Source organism: Epinephelus lanceolatus, chromosome 8 (genome assembly GCF_041903045.1).
Source record: "Epinephelus lanceolatus isolate andai-2023 chromosome 8, ASM4190304v1, whole genome shotgun sequence".
Lineage (NCBI taxonomy): Eukaryota > Metazoa > Chordata > Actinopteri > Perciformes > Serranidae > Epinephelus > Epinephelus lanceolatus.
Window position 1 is genome coordinate 6920942 of NC_135741.1, and position 14123 is coordinate 6935064.

General features: G+C 38.8%; 1 protein-coding gene across 4 annotated transcripts in view; it reads left to right on the forward strand.

Annotated features, from left to right (window-relative positions):
- pkig (protein kinase (cAMP-dependent, catalytic) inhibitor gamma) overlaps positions 1–10135 on the forward strand; it is a 48297-nt gene extending 38162 nt beyond the window's left edge. For all 4 annotated transcript variants that reach the window (XM_033627918.2, XM_078169780.1, XM_033627917.2 and 1 more), the window contains exons 2-3: positions 3166–3347; positions 9420–10135. In XM_033627918.2, the coding sequence (XP_033483809.1) occupies positions 3194–3347; positions 9420–9502 (237 nt within the window). In that variant the 5' untranslated portion in view covers positions 3166–3193 and the 3' untranslated portion in view covers positions 9503–10135. The remainder of the gene's footprint in view (positions 1–3165; positions 3348–9419) is intronic.
- Positions 10136–14123: the final 3988 nt, after the last annotated feature.

Genomic DNA, 14123 nt, shown 5'->3' on the forward strand with positions numbered 1-14123 from the left:
CTGCTCCAGTATCTCTTTATATGAGAGCCCAGTTCTGCCAATTTAGTTAGATTGTATAATAATTATAATGAGAAACTTAATCAAAATAATACGTTAGTCTATATTATCTGAGATAATCATGTCACTATTTTGAGATACTAACTCATTATGTTGAGATACTAACTCATTGATATACTAATGACATACTTATTTTGAGATAACTATGTCATTATTTTGACAAAAAATCTTGTTCAGAGAAGGTTCTCTTTATTTAAGGATACTAACTCAATATCTTGAGATAAGTTTGTCACTATTTTAAGATATTAACCCAATCTTTTAAGAAATTTTATGTTGAGACACTGACTCATTTTGAGATACTATGTCATTATTTAGAGTTGAGTATGTCACAATTTTGAAAAACGAACTCATTTTGAGATACATGTGTCACTATTTTGGAAGACTAACTATTTATTTTTGAGATACTAACTCATTTTGAGATTAGTCTGTCACTGTTTTGACATACTGACTCATTATTTTAAAAGACTAACTCATTATTTTGAAATAAGTATGTCACAATTCTGAGATACTAACTCATTTTGAGATAAATATGTCACTATTGTGAGATACTAACTCATTATCCTGAAATACTAACTCATTATTTTGAAATACAAACTTATTTTTAGATAAGTATGTCACTATTTTTAAAGATACTAACACTGTTTTGAGATACTAACTCATTGTTTCTAGAGACTGTCTCATTAGTTGGGATAAATAAGTCATTATTTTTGGTGAAATTACACATTTTAAGGAATTTCCTCATCTTTGAGGTACTAACACATCATTTTGAGATAAGTAAATCATTAGTTTGACCAAAAAAGAAACATCTCATTCAGAGAAAGTTACTCATTATTTTGAGATAAGTAAGGTATTATTTTGACAAAAATCTCATTCAGAGAAAGTTGTCTTTACTTAAGGATTCTAACTCAATATCTTGAGATAAGTTTGTCACTATTTAAATATACTAACCCAGTCTTTTGGGAAATTTCATTATGTTGAGATACTGACTCATTTTGAGATACTAACTCATTAGTTAGAGTTAAGTATGTCACAATTTTGAAATACTGACTCATTTTGAGATACTAACTCATTAGTTAGAGTTAAGTATGTCACAATTTTGAAATACTAACTCATTTTGAGATACATTTGTCACTATTTTGAGATACTAAGTCATTTTAAGATAAGTATGAAACTATTTTTGAGATACTCATGTTAAGTATGTCACTGTTTTGAGATACTAACTTATTATCCTGAAATATTAATTCATTATCTTAAAATACTCATTATATTGACATACTAACTCATTATTTTTGAGATAATAACTTAATATTATGAGATATGTATGTCACTGTTTTGAGATACTAACTTATTATCCTGAAATATTATCTCGTTTTCTTAAAAATACTCATAATATTGACATACTAACTCATTATTTTTGAGAAAATAACTTAATATTTTGAGATAAGTATGTCACTGTTTTGAGATACTAAGTCATTATTTTGAAATACTCAGTCATTATTTTTGAGATTTGTATGTTACAATTTGGAGATACTAACTCATTATGTTGAGATAAGTATGTCACTGTTTTGAGATACTAACTAATTATCCTGAAATATTAATTCATTATCTTGAAATACTCAGTATATTGACATACTAACTCATTATTTTTGAGATAACTTAATATTTTGAGATATGTATGTCACTGTTTTGAGATACTAACTCATTCGAGGTAAGTATGTCACAATTCTGAGATACTAACTCGTTATTTTGAGATAAGTATGTCACTGTTTTGAGTTACTAACTAATTTTGAGATAAATATGTCACAATTGTGGGATACTAACTCATTATCTTGAAATACTTATTATTTTGAGATGCTAACTCATTATTTTGAGATAAGTAGCCTATGTCACTATTTTGAGAGACTTTCTCATTTTTAGGATTAAATATGTCATTATTTTGGGGGAAATCACACATTATAAGGAATTTCCTTACTTTTGAGATACTAATACTGTAATATAATATTTTGAGATAGTAAAACATGATGTTAAGAAATATTCTCATTCAGAGAAAGTTCCTCAGTATTTTGAGAAAGTTTGATATGTTGAGATACTAACTCGTGATTTTGGGGTACTAATTTGTTATTTTGCAAAGGTTTTTGAGAAAGTTCCTCATTTGAGATAAGTTATTTTTTACAAAGTTTCTCATTACCCTGAGACACTAACTCGTCATTTTAAATTTAAGATTCTCATTAACATGACTTACAGGATCCCCTTTTTCACCACACTGGCAAAAGTGGGCCTCCATACTACTCTTTCTTTCTGTCTTGTTTTTTCTGGAGCACTCTTCCTTTTTGTCCTGGTCTCTCTGAGGAATCACCAGCTGTATAGTGTTTTAGTGGTTGGCAGGATCCATGACCCAGTTAAATATGGACTGAGAACAGGAAACAGAAGAGGAATGAATGGCTAATGGGACCTCTGCTTACTTTTTTAGCTGGGGCTTTTTGTGGCCACGCCTCTGCTCGTCCTCTGATTGTTTTTAAACTCTTTTACGCTTTCCTTATTGATCAGTGCTCTTTCCAGCTCCTCCTCTCCTGTTTTTTCCTATATCTTTGCTGTGTAAGAACCTAAAGGACAAACAAATGGACTCTATAGAGGGGTGTGACGATGCAAGTGAGAGCTACGAGAGATGTGGTGCAGCTTTTTGTTTTTCCTGATGTAATTAGGACAACCTATTAGCAGAGGTGTCAGGAGTTCATTAATCGCTGTGCAGAAATAGGAATTATTAACGCCATCATTCTTCTTTATATTAATACTCTCCCAGCTGCTGCGGCTGTCGGCCTTTCAGGTGGTGGAAGTGCCTCTGAAGTGCCTCCTCTCTGCCCACTCTCTCACTCTGCATTGGTCATCCTCAGCTGCCTCTTAAATAGCAGTGTGTGATATTTTTTAAAAGTCTGAAGCCAGTATTCCTTCGCGTCACGTTGATCCTCCTGAAGTAGAAATTCACTGCACACAGTGATTCGTCCTCCCACGGGTCCTGCAGACCATTGAAGGGAGACAGCAGGGTGATTTATTTGCTTCTAGCAACACCTCCGCAGCCGTCTGACATCCTCCCCTCCTCCCTCTTGGCAGGTGTAATGAGAGCGCTGGTCATGGACAGATGATGGACGTGGAGACGTCGTACTCAGACTTCATCAACTGTGATCGCACAGGCCGCAGGAACGCAGTGCCCGACATCGCAGGCGAGGGAGAAGGAGGGGCCAGCACCAGTGAACTCACCAAAGACCTGGCAGAGATGGACCTGAAGGCTGCAGGTCAGTAAATCCACAGCTGAATACATTAGTTACACAGCTTGGAAGCAGAAGTAATGTGCATATATTTGTGCATTAAAGACCTGGGGCTTTTTAACTAAGATATTTTAGACTGGTCTGTTGTATAAGGCCAGTTTTAATTTTACTCTTAGGGTGCTTCCACACCTGCAGTTGGGCTCAGTTGGAACAGGCCAAGTTGCCTTTAGCTCTGATCTGATTCCTGTTCACAGTGACTTTATACAAATGCACCAAGAGCAAAAACATGCCAGACTCGCAGGTACTCATTGACTGGACAGGTTTGGCGTTTGTCATCCTGCATCATCAGGACTAGGGCTGCCCCTGACTGAGAATTTTCCAAGTCAACCAATAGTCTTCATTTAGGACCATTAGTCGACTAGTCGCCTGCATGTTTACGATATTAATTTAAATATTAAATGATGTATTTTGTGGTTTGAGTTGAAGGTGTGAGAAAGAATAGTATCAGTAATATTGTTAACACTGTGCTACATTACAGAGAATTACAAAACCGTACTAATGAACCTTCATTAATATAGGCCTATATTTTATCTACAAGTGCACGTCACACACTGAGCGAGCCGCCTGTTAATGATGCTGTGGGCTAATGGGCATGTAGCTACTTCCATGTTTCAGATGATACGTCATGTTTGTAGTCGACCAATGTAGATGAGTTTACATATCACCTTGGGTTCGTCCTTCACCTTCTCAAAATGATCCCACACTTTGGGATTTTTTTTAACTAGCCTGTGGAATAACTGCAGGTACCAGCCCTGGAAATGAACCTGACTCCTGTCTGACTGCTGAGTGTGGACACTTCCTGTGTCTGTCCTTTCAAATTAAATTCCCACATGGTCCAGTCATATAGGTTTTGATTTATTTCAAAAGGTGCAGCTCCTTATAGAGTTCCAAGTTTGTTTGTTTTTTTAATTTTCTGCAACTAAGCAACCAATGAAATTGACCTCTCTGGTTGACTAGTGTTTGGTTGACGATTGAGGGGCAGCTCTGATCAGGACCCATACACACTTTTTAATGGACCTAATGAACTGACGGTAGTTTTCACAGCTTTTTAGTCCCGAAAAATACCCACGCTGACATCCATACAATGGTTACAAAATGTTTGGCATAAATGGGTGAAAAACACAGTCTTATACAAATCAATTACAGGATTGTGGACAGATTTCACAGTCAGCACATGGATTTATGAGTCGTTTAGCTTTTTATACATTATCTGCCATCATGAAATCCAGTGGTTGTTTTTTTTTGCTTTCACACCACAAACAAACTGCACCAAAGTCTGCTTGTAAGTAGACCATGACACACTTTTTCAAGAGGTCTTGGTTCAGTTGTTTGGTCCACACCAGGGTTTGACTGACAGATTTGACACCAGCCCAAGTGAACCGTACTAACCGGGCAAACAGACCTGAGGTCATTTTAACTGAATCAAACACATCAGGTGTGAAAAGTCAAATACAAGTTAGAGAGTTTCAAAGTTTGTCAGGAGTAGTTTAAGACAGAATCAGGGTCTGACAGTGTGGGGGAGAGTGGATGAGAGTGGATTATTTAACTATTGATTACCCAAAGGCAGATTATGAGACAGTCCTCTTGGCACAGACCTGTAAAAGTGAATACTTTCACCTGTATCTCAGCAACACAGGATTTCCAACACAGGTTCACTCAATTAAAGCCAACAGCACATTAACAGAGAGGCCTCTTAGAAGGAACCTCTTTTTTTAAATACTGTTTATTAAGTAGTTTTTGAGAAACACAAATATATGTGTCAGTATAAACAGAAATAAATATACAAAAAATATGTACAACACTTGAGCATAGACTTGTGCATGTAGGTATGATACTTTGCTGAGAACCAAACTTTTACTGCTACACATTTTATTGATGAACTATAAATGAAAGATGTCTGTAAGAAAATAAGAAACAAACATTTTCTTGTATATGCATGGGTTCTGATGCTGTAGTTGCATTTAAGTCACTACAGTGGACCCCTGTGCGTCATGCCATACACTGCCACCCACTGGCCAGGTGTTGTCAGTGCAACACAAATCTCTCAAAACCAAGATGGCCGACAGAACGCAAGAAATGTTGTGCAGCTCAGGAATATCATGCCAATCCTTTTATAATAGAAGGCCCTGGCAGGTAAATAAAATCTGGTAACACAAAGTAAAACCTAAGGAGCAATACAGTTGATTATATGTTGGGAGGAAATTGCAATTAATCATCATGGACATCATGCACCGCTGGGTATATTTCAACTACACTAAATACTATTGCTGCATCTTTATTGTTGTTGAAAATACTTCACCTGCAGTGACTTTTTTCGGGGCTGTAAAACAACTGATTGACGCTATTAGAATTTCATGTACAGGTTTTGTAACAGAAACTATTTTGACAATATTTTTGCAAAAAAATGTTCACTGGAAAAATGATAGAGTTGAACAGGAGGAGGTGGGTGGGGGCTGAGGAGTGAAGAGGAAGGAGTTGAACAGAAGGGAGGAGTAGAAAGAGAGGGGAGAAGCTTTTTTCATGCCTAAAAAGGAATAAAAACACTCAAGAAATCTTGACTGAGGTCGTAATAATTCATGCATGAAAGCGTGAGAGAACCCCCTGATGCACAACATGCACAAACTACAAAAAAAGGAGAGAAAACAAAAAAATAGTGCTGCTGTTCTGCACTTGCTTTTTGGATCCCCCCCACAGAGTCGAAGGGCCCATGATGCATTGTCCTAACTGTAAAGTCCTGTAGATAAAGTGAAGGAACATTCACCTAAGATGTATCATGATTGTTTCTTTACATGACATCTTCAGAGTTAATGTTCACGCCATTCGCTCAGTGTTTCAGACTTCGGGGGCTCTGCTGTTGAAATGAATGACTCATCCTTTGACTTTGTGACAAGAAATGCAACATAAATAACAGGGACTTCACAAAGACGCTCTGGTTTAGGCCCTCTGAGCTGTTGGGCCTGGTAGGTCTGTTTGGTAATTCACCAATGCCACCATCACACTCGTGGCCAGTGAAGTATTAACACACAGGACAAGAAGAGGAGGAAGAAGAGGAGGAGAAGGTATATCTTATCAATCGCTCTATCCAGACTGCACAAAAGGTGGAACTGTTCTGTTATATGATGTTACACTGGTTTTGCACTTTACCACACTGCTGCCTTTTGCACCCTCATTCCAGCTGTAACCAAAGTTTTCTATTTGCACTGTATGTTACACATACTGACATAATTTGTGTTTGTACATAACTGTTTATCTTCCTTGTACTTTTCTTTTATTTCTTCCATAAGTGCTACTTTTTAATGTACTTTGTCGTGTTTCATTTCGTATTTTAGTGTTTATGTTTTATACTAATTTAAATATTGTAATATTTGTTTGTACATTTTCTGTATGTGAAACATGGAAGGAGCTACAACTACATTTCATTTAGCAGACCTGTATTTTAGACTGACATGACAACAAAGTTGAGTCTTATTCACCCCAAAATATTACAATTAAAACTTATTTTAAAGGAATACTTCACCCACAAAATGACCATTTGTAAATCAAAGGCTAACTCAGAGTTAACACCCATTTCTCCATTGTAACAGTCAGTAGTCGGGTTTCCATCCACCTATTTTTATTTGCAATTTTAACAATTGCGAAAAAAAACTTGAATGGAAACGCCAGAAATTAGAAAAAAGGCCGAAATATTGCAAAAAAGTTTTTACCCTTGGAGGGGGTGGAAAAGTCAGCGTATCGATATTAGGAAAATGTGACTTTTGGCAATGGAAACAGATTTAGCGAATAAACAATGACGTAGGCTACCGAATCCTACTTCTACTTCACACACACACCTGTGTGAACTTAGAGAGAGGTAATTACTCCAGTGTCAGGTAAGTGTAGGCTATTTCACAGCTTACCTGAATAGACTGGATGTGTTGAATACCGCTGCATCATGTGCGCTGCCTGGTGTACCAACACAGACATCACAGCATTATGTAGGCTACGCTGACAACGCTGATATGAGTGTGATGAGAGCTCTCGCAATAGCCAAGAAGTTCCCAAGGAATCTCTCCATCTCGTCGTAGTCATGGATGTGCCAGTAATTGTTTACATCAGTTGTGGACATGAGACGCTCTCAATGACGTCATCTCACGGCGCCCTCTTCTTCTACGTGTGTTCTTTTGCATTTTTATTTTTCATGAGAAGTGCCACCTTCTGCTCGACCTGTTGAGTTCCAATACTCGCAAAACAATAATGAATGGAAACGTGCATAAATTCGCATTTTCTTTTGCGCATTTTCACAAAATTCGCTTAAAATTTGCGATACATTTGGATGGAAACCCAGTTAGTGACACGTGCTAACCAGTGGTGCCAAATGCAAATTATCATCAGTTATTTACTGAAAAAAAATTAAAGGTCTAGTGTGTAAGATTTTGGGGATTTAGTGGCATCTAGTGGTGAGGACTGCAGATCGAAACCAGGTGAAACTTCTCCAAGTCAGAATTTCTTTAGTGATCATTAATCAGGGGTTTTTACCCAGAGTTGAATTATCCTTAGTAGTCTCTTCCTTTACAAAACAAATGGACCTGGTGATTTAAACCAGTTAAAAAAAAAAAAAACAAAAAAAAAACCAAGACTGATTAAACTAATTTCATGTTTCATGTTTTCCGATGAGGTGGGGCTTTTAACTACAGTGGCCAGCAGGGGTATGCCATATCATCTTGTTCACGATAATACCAATATAATTTTAATATCATGTGAAAAATTCATATCGTGATACTGGCAATATTTCCACTTGTTAACATACACCAACCAGCCAAAATATTAAAACCACCGACAGGTGAAATGAATAACATCCATCATTTCATTACAATTCAGTGTTCTGCTGGGAAACCTTTGGTCCTGGCATTAACGTGGTGGCCCCTTTACACACACCACCCACCTAAACATTGTTATAGACCACTGATTGCAACAGTACCCCCAGTGGCAGCAGGTGCAAGGCAGTGCACCTTGCCACACCACAAAACTGCTCGGGAATGGTCCAAGGAACGTGACAAAGAGCTCAAGACATCAACCTAACTTTCAACTTTCACAGATCCCAATCTGGTCGAGCATTTGTGATAAACCGGTACCCCAGAGGTCCTTTGTCTGGGCCTCGACAGGCCAGAGCAAAGTCCAATCTGCTGTGGGGCATCTGCCCTGTGGAGGCATGGAGACAGGACCTCTAGGGGTGTCCTGTGTTGTGTGGAACCAGGGCGTTGTCAACGGATCCTTTGAGTCCTTTGAATCATTTAGGTATTCATATACATTCAGATACGTATTCTTTTACCCAAAGTCTGCACTGTTACTGAGTTTCTGTATTGTTACACTCTTTCTCATAACTGTTCCCAGAAGTTTTCTGATGGAGTTAACGAGCCTGTGTGGTTTGACACAGTTGTCATGTTTTTCAGTTTAAAAAAAGTTTACCAGAATGTATGGCAGATGCATCCACCTGAAGATAGTCAAGAACTGGACGGCTCTGCGTCTCAATGCGCCAAAATATCAAACTCCGAACAGGTGGTGCCGCTCAGCTTTTGGTCTCTGTGAGATTTGATTGTTGTGCTTTGTTGCCTCAGAGTTAAAAGAGTCGTAACAGCGGCATGATGACAAATAGTCCTTCACTTCCTCTCCTCTCAGCACACAGTGTCAAGTTGTTAGGAGGAACATGTCTGAATGTGACGCAGATGTCCCCGGCCCTGATCGTTGTGTGTGTTACATCGACTTCCTTTTCAGTCAAAGACAAGTTTCCCATGACATGATATCAAATCTGACGGCTATAAATCAGAGTTCTGTAGCGCTGGTCTGGTGGGAAACCTCACAAATTGGAAATAATCTCATATCAGGCTTGACACTGTTACTACAGGAAGTTGTAGTTCCTTCCACAGGATTCTCATTATTTTTCTCTATCTGAAGCTTGAGAGCAGATTTATCGGCTGCTGTCAGGAATGCCAACTCAATTTTGAGCTTGATTATGTTCACAGATCTTTGACTGTTTGTTGTTTTGCCTGTTGTTTTCTCCAGAAGGAGACCCAGGGGCCTCCCCAGCCCCTGAGGCAGAGGGCTCCACCAGCCAAGACGCCCAGGGAGGTGGAGGCCCGTCCTAAACACAGCCAGAGACCGAAGGAGGGGGCAGAGCCAAGGAGTGAAAAGTAGAGGAAGAGGAAGCAAGTGAAAGTGGAGAGACATGCGGAAAGGAGAGAGTGTATATTGGTTTGTCCTAAGTGGACACAAGGACACCTTCGCTCACTGCCAGCCTGTTTGGAGCTTCAGGGGCCCAAATGTTTGCCTTTTCATTGGATCAGATTGTAACAAGCGGAGCAGAACAGAGTAGAACTGACAATTGAGATGCTGCTTCATTCTCTGTTAGTCGTTCATATTCCCGACGAGACAAGAAAGCACAGAAACTTTGGATTCATGCCTGCAGAGATGGACAGAGAGCTGAACAGAATTCATTTATAACACTCGAAACATTGTTCCAGCCTAATATGGAACTGTGTCACGGAGGGCGTATTCATAATCATCTGTTTGTCATTTTCTTTCAATGTGTGTGTGTGTGTGTGTTTGTGACCCTCTTGTTCAGTTTCATCGTCGAGTCCTTTTCCTTTACTTTCCAGTAACAAAACATAGTCGCCATTATACTGTCGTGTACGGACTTCATATTTATTGCTTAAATGTTCAGTGATAACTTTGTGATAGCAATTTTCTTTGTGTAATAAAATACTTATGAATTACTGTAACATTTGTGTTTAATGTTTTCAAGCCTAATTAGCCTTACACATGAGGCGGTGTGCACGTTTCTGTCGGACACAGCAGGTACAGGTAGTCGCACAGGATTAATGAGTTCAGTTTGCTGAGTTGTTCCAGAGCCATAAATATTATTGAACGCAGCTTTTGTGTACATAAGCGTCACCACAGGAAGCCAGTGTTTATATTTCCACCTAGCCTGGTCCCAGTGTTTCCATTTATCTCTTTATATATAAAGAAGCAAAGGGTGACAGAGCAGTTTATCTGCAAAGCTGGGATTAGTCTTCATGTCAGGCTTAAGCTAATTCCCTCTTAAAGAGTAATTACTTGAAAAGCTTAGTGTTAAAGTAGCTTTATATTATAGTGAAGATACATATATGGACTCGCTTAAGGAATACTTCACCCACAAAAAGACCATAAATATATCGATAACTCACCGCGTGTTACCTTGAAATCATGACGAAGACGATTTTTCTTGCATGCCTCCACAGTGAATGGAGAATCCAAAAACAGAACATTCGTCATGAATTGAAGTAAACAGTAACTACAGCTGGGCAATATGGACCAAAATCCATATCTCGGTATTCACAGGCTGACTGGCAATACAAGATATATTTCTCGGTATTATGTACGAAATGGGCTACATGGTTTCAGTTGCAAGTCAAAGCCACATTTGAGATGTCACAAGCAGTTTTATAAAAACAGACTTTGATCAAAATAAAATGCAAAGACAGGGATTGTATTCCCGTTTGAAAATATGCAGCTGCACAACAGTTACACCTCCAAAACACTAGTCGGCGGCAGAAGTGTTGTAAAGTTTAGTTGATTCAAAACACACATTAAACTTGGCTTAATAGCAACAATTTCAAATACAAGTACACAGCAGCATTCACAGACAAACACTTGTCTTTATCTGGACACATTTTCCCCACAAATACAACATGCTAATGTTATTAGCACAAGCCTATGGCAATTTACATTGTATGAATTAGCCTAGCAGCTAGCAAACTTTTCCTCTACTCATATGAAGCCAGGGACAACAGCAACATTTAACAAAGGCAATGTTACAAAATCCGGCTCCATTACAACTCACAGCGTTCACTGACAAAACAACTGTTTTATACTAAACACCTTTACCACTAGCACAAGTGTCCACAAACGAGGACAACAGGTCGGAGTCAAGTAGAATAAAGTATAAGGTCAAGTAAAACCAAAATGTGATGTCCTCATATAAGGACACAGGGTCTCAGGAGGATATCACAACATCAGTTTACAAACTCTCAGAGTTTCTCAGAGTCTTATTTATCCAGTGGTGTCAGAGATTCAAATCAGATCACCCCATCAACCACAAACTGTTCTGCCTGCTGCCATCTGACAGACGGTACCACAGCATCTGGTCCTTCACCACCAGGCTCAGGGACGGCTTCATCACTCAGACCATAAGACTGTTAAACCTCTGAGCCGGTCACTCTGGTCACTTTACCTTTTTAATGCCTCTGCACTGGCGATAGCTGCGGTCAGAGGCATTATGTTTTCGGGTCGTCCGTCTGCATGTACGTAACATACGTCTGTCATTTCCATTCTCGTAAACAGATATCTATAGAATTTCTTGAGGGAATTTCTTTAAATCTGGCACAAACGTCCATGGGGAATTAGTCTGAGTGGGCGGAAGTTCGCTGCATAGATCAGCCTCTCATTGGGAGGAACGAGCCACCCGCTGAAGTCCCGCCCTACCACCTCCGGTTGTGTAGCAGTTTTCAACACGTCCTTTACTAACTTTTGTGGTGTTTGATCTTGCGGGGATGTAGCCATTTTTCTGCCATGGTTCGCGTTCTGTAGGCGATATTTTTGTGGGCGTGTTACACCAAAACCTGTTTCCCCCCGGCAATATTTTTGCAAGCGCACCGTTGCTGTGGCACCGCCCAGAACGATTGTGATTGGTTGAAAGAATTAAAAAAAAGCCAGGGCATTTTTTCCTCCAATCTTAAAGTGAGAGTCGGCCCAGCCAGACCTTTCTTTTCTTGAGAAAGGTCTGGTGAGCGAGACTAATGGGGAATCAATGATTAACTGATTAGATTTTGGTGGTCATAGGTCAAGGTCACTTTGACCTTGCGTCCATCTCATTCTTGGGAACACAAGAAGGCCTTGAGGAAATTTCTTCAATTTGACACAAACATTCACTTGGACTCATGAATAAACTAATTTGATTTGGTGGTCAAAGGTCACTGTGACCTCACAAAACATGTTTTTGGCCATAATTCAAGAAGTATTTTTCTAATTATGACAAAAATTCACATAAATGTCTAATAGAATAAAATTATAAGGTCAGGACATTTTAAATCCAAAAGGTCAAAGGCAGACATCATGGTGACATCAGAATGTTCTGCATAAACACTTTTCTGGCCATTGTAAAACATAATATCTCAGGAACTGAAGAGGAGACGTTTGGTCAGACACTGAATTGGTGACTCTAATCTTGGGTGCTCATCTGGATTGTTTAGATCTTTGAGTTGTGTGTAAAGCATTCATGTTTTCACAGACATAGACTGATACAAACTGTAACTGCAACTTGGTTTGCAAAGGCGTGCACCATCAGGGCAACAATTCTAGTTTAAACTGTTTGCACTTCTATATAAACATGTATTTACACTGTTGTCATGCATAAACATTTTACTACAGCACATTCCTGTTACATTTTGTCTATTCATGCTATGACTGATTCATATCACTTACCCCATATTTTATTTGTTATATTTTATCCTTCATTTTAACTTGCACTACTTTATATAATAATAATAATCTTTATTTATGAAATGCTTCTCAAAACAGTTACAAAGTGCTTTACATGTCGATAATTAAAACAGACAACACATGAAAACAACTTTTACAAGAACTGATAAAAACACTTTAATTTATAAAAACCGAGGAAATAAAAGACAGTTTAAATGAACTTTAAAATCAGGAAAGGCTCTCCAACTCGGCTGGCCTGATTTCCTCGGACAGATTGTTCCAGAGCCTCGAGGCCCTGACAGCAAACACTCTGCCCCCTTTAGTTTTCAGTCAAGCCTCTGGAGCAGACAAAAGACCTCTGCTGCCCGAGGACCTCAAAGTACATCCTGACATGTACGATACTAAGAGAATCTGTGTCCTTACAGATCCTCTTTTTGTTTCTACTTGTGTGATTCTAATATTATTTATACATAGTTAAACTCCATCGCTGGGGGGAATCTGGGACCCAAAATTTTCAACAGAAATGGATGCTCTTGCAATTTTTGTTCATTCAACTTTGTGTGCTCAGTGCTTCCCAACACATGCATTTTCACTCAAACATTATGATGTAAAACACGTCAGTAAACAGTCTCATGCACAGCAGGGTGTGTTTGAACTCTCAGGCACACTCAGTGCTCGCTACTCGTAGGCCAAAGTGTTTTGAAAGAGTAGGTTTGGTTAAAAATATATATTTTTTGGAAGTGCTGAGCATGACTGGGATTACACTGCACAAGTTGTGTGAGAGTTTGTCAACTGATGTTTGATTTAGTTTTGCTGTTGGTGAAGGTGGTCCCCCTATGATGTCAGTTTATCAAGAATGTTCACCTTTTTTGGATTCTTCGCTCACCATGGAGGCGTGCAAGAGAAGCAGAGTATTCTCCATCAGTTCAAGGTAACACAAGGTGAGTAATGGACCTTTTTCACAGCAGACATCTTGAGTTGTCATCATGGGAAACAACAGATGAACGAATGATGGCTCTGTTCCATTAACCGTCCCAGTAGATATCCCAGTGAGCCAGCAATGTGACTCTGTAGAAGCAATCATTAATGTTATTAGATCCTCTTGTGCTTTTCCAAATATGACATGTTAAAAAATGACTGCTATGAAGAAGGCCCACTGATATGCAAGCGATCATTTGCAGGTGATTTTCTGAAAGCAAAATAAAGTTACTGCAGATAATCAGGTTAAAGACACAAGCTGACACACAGGAA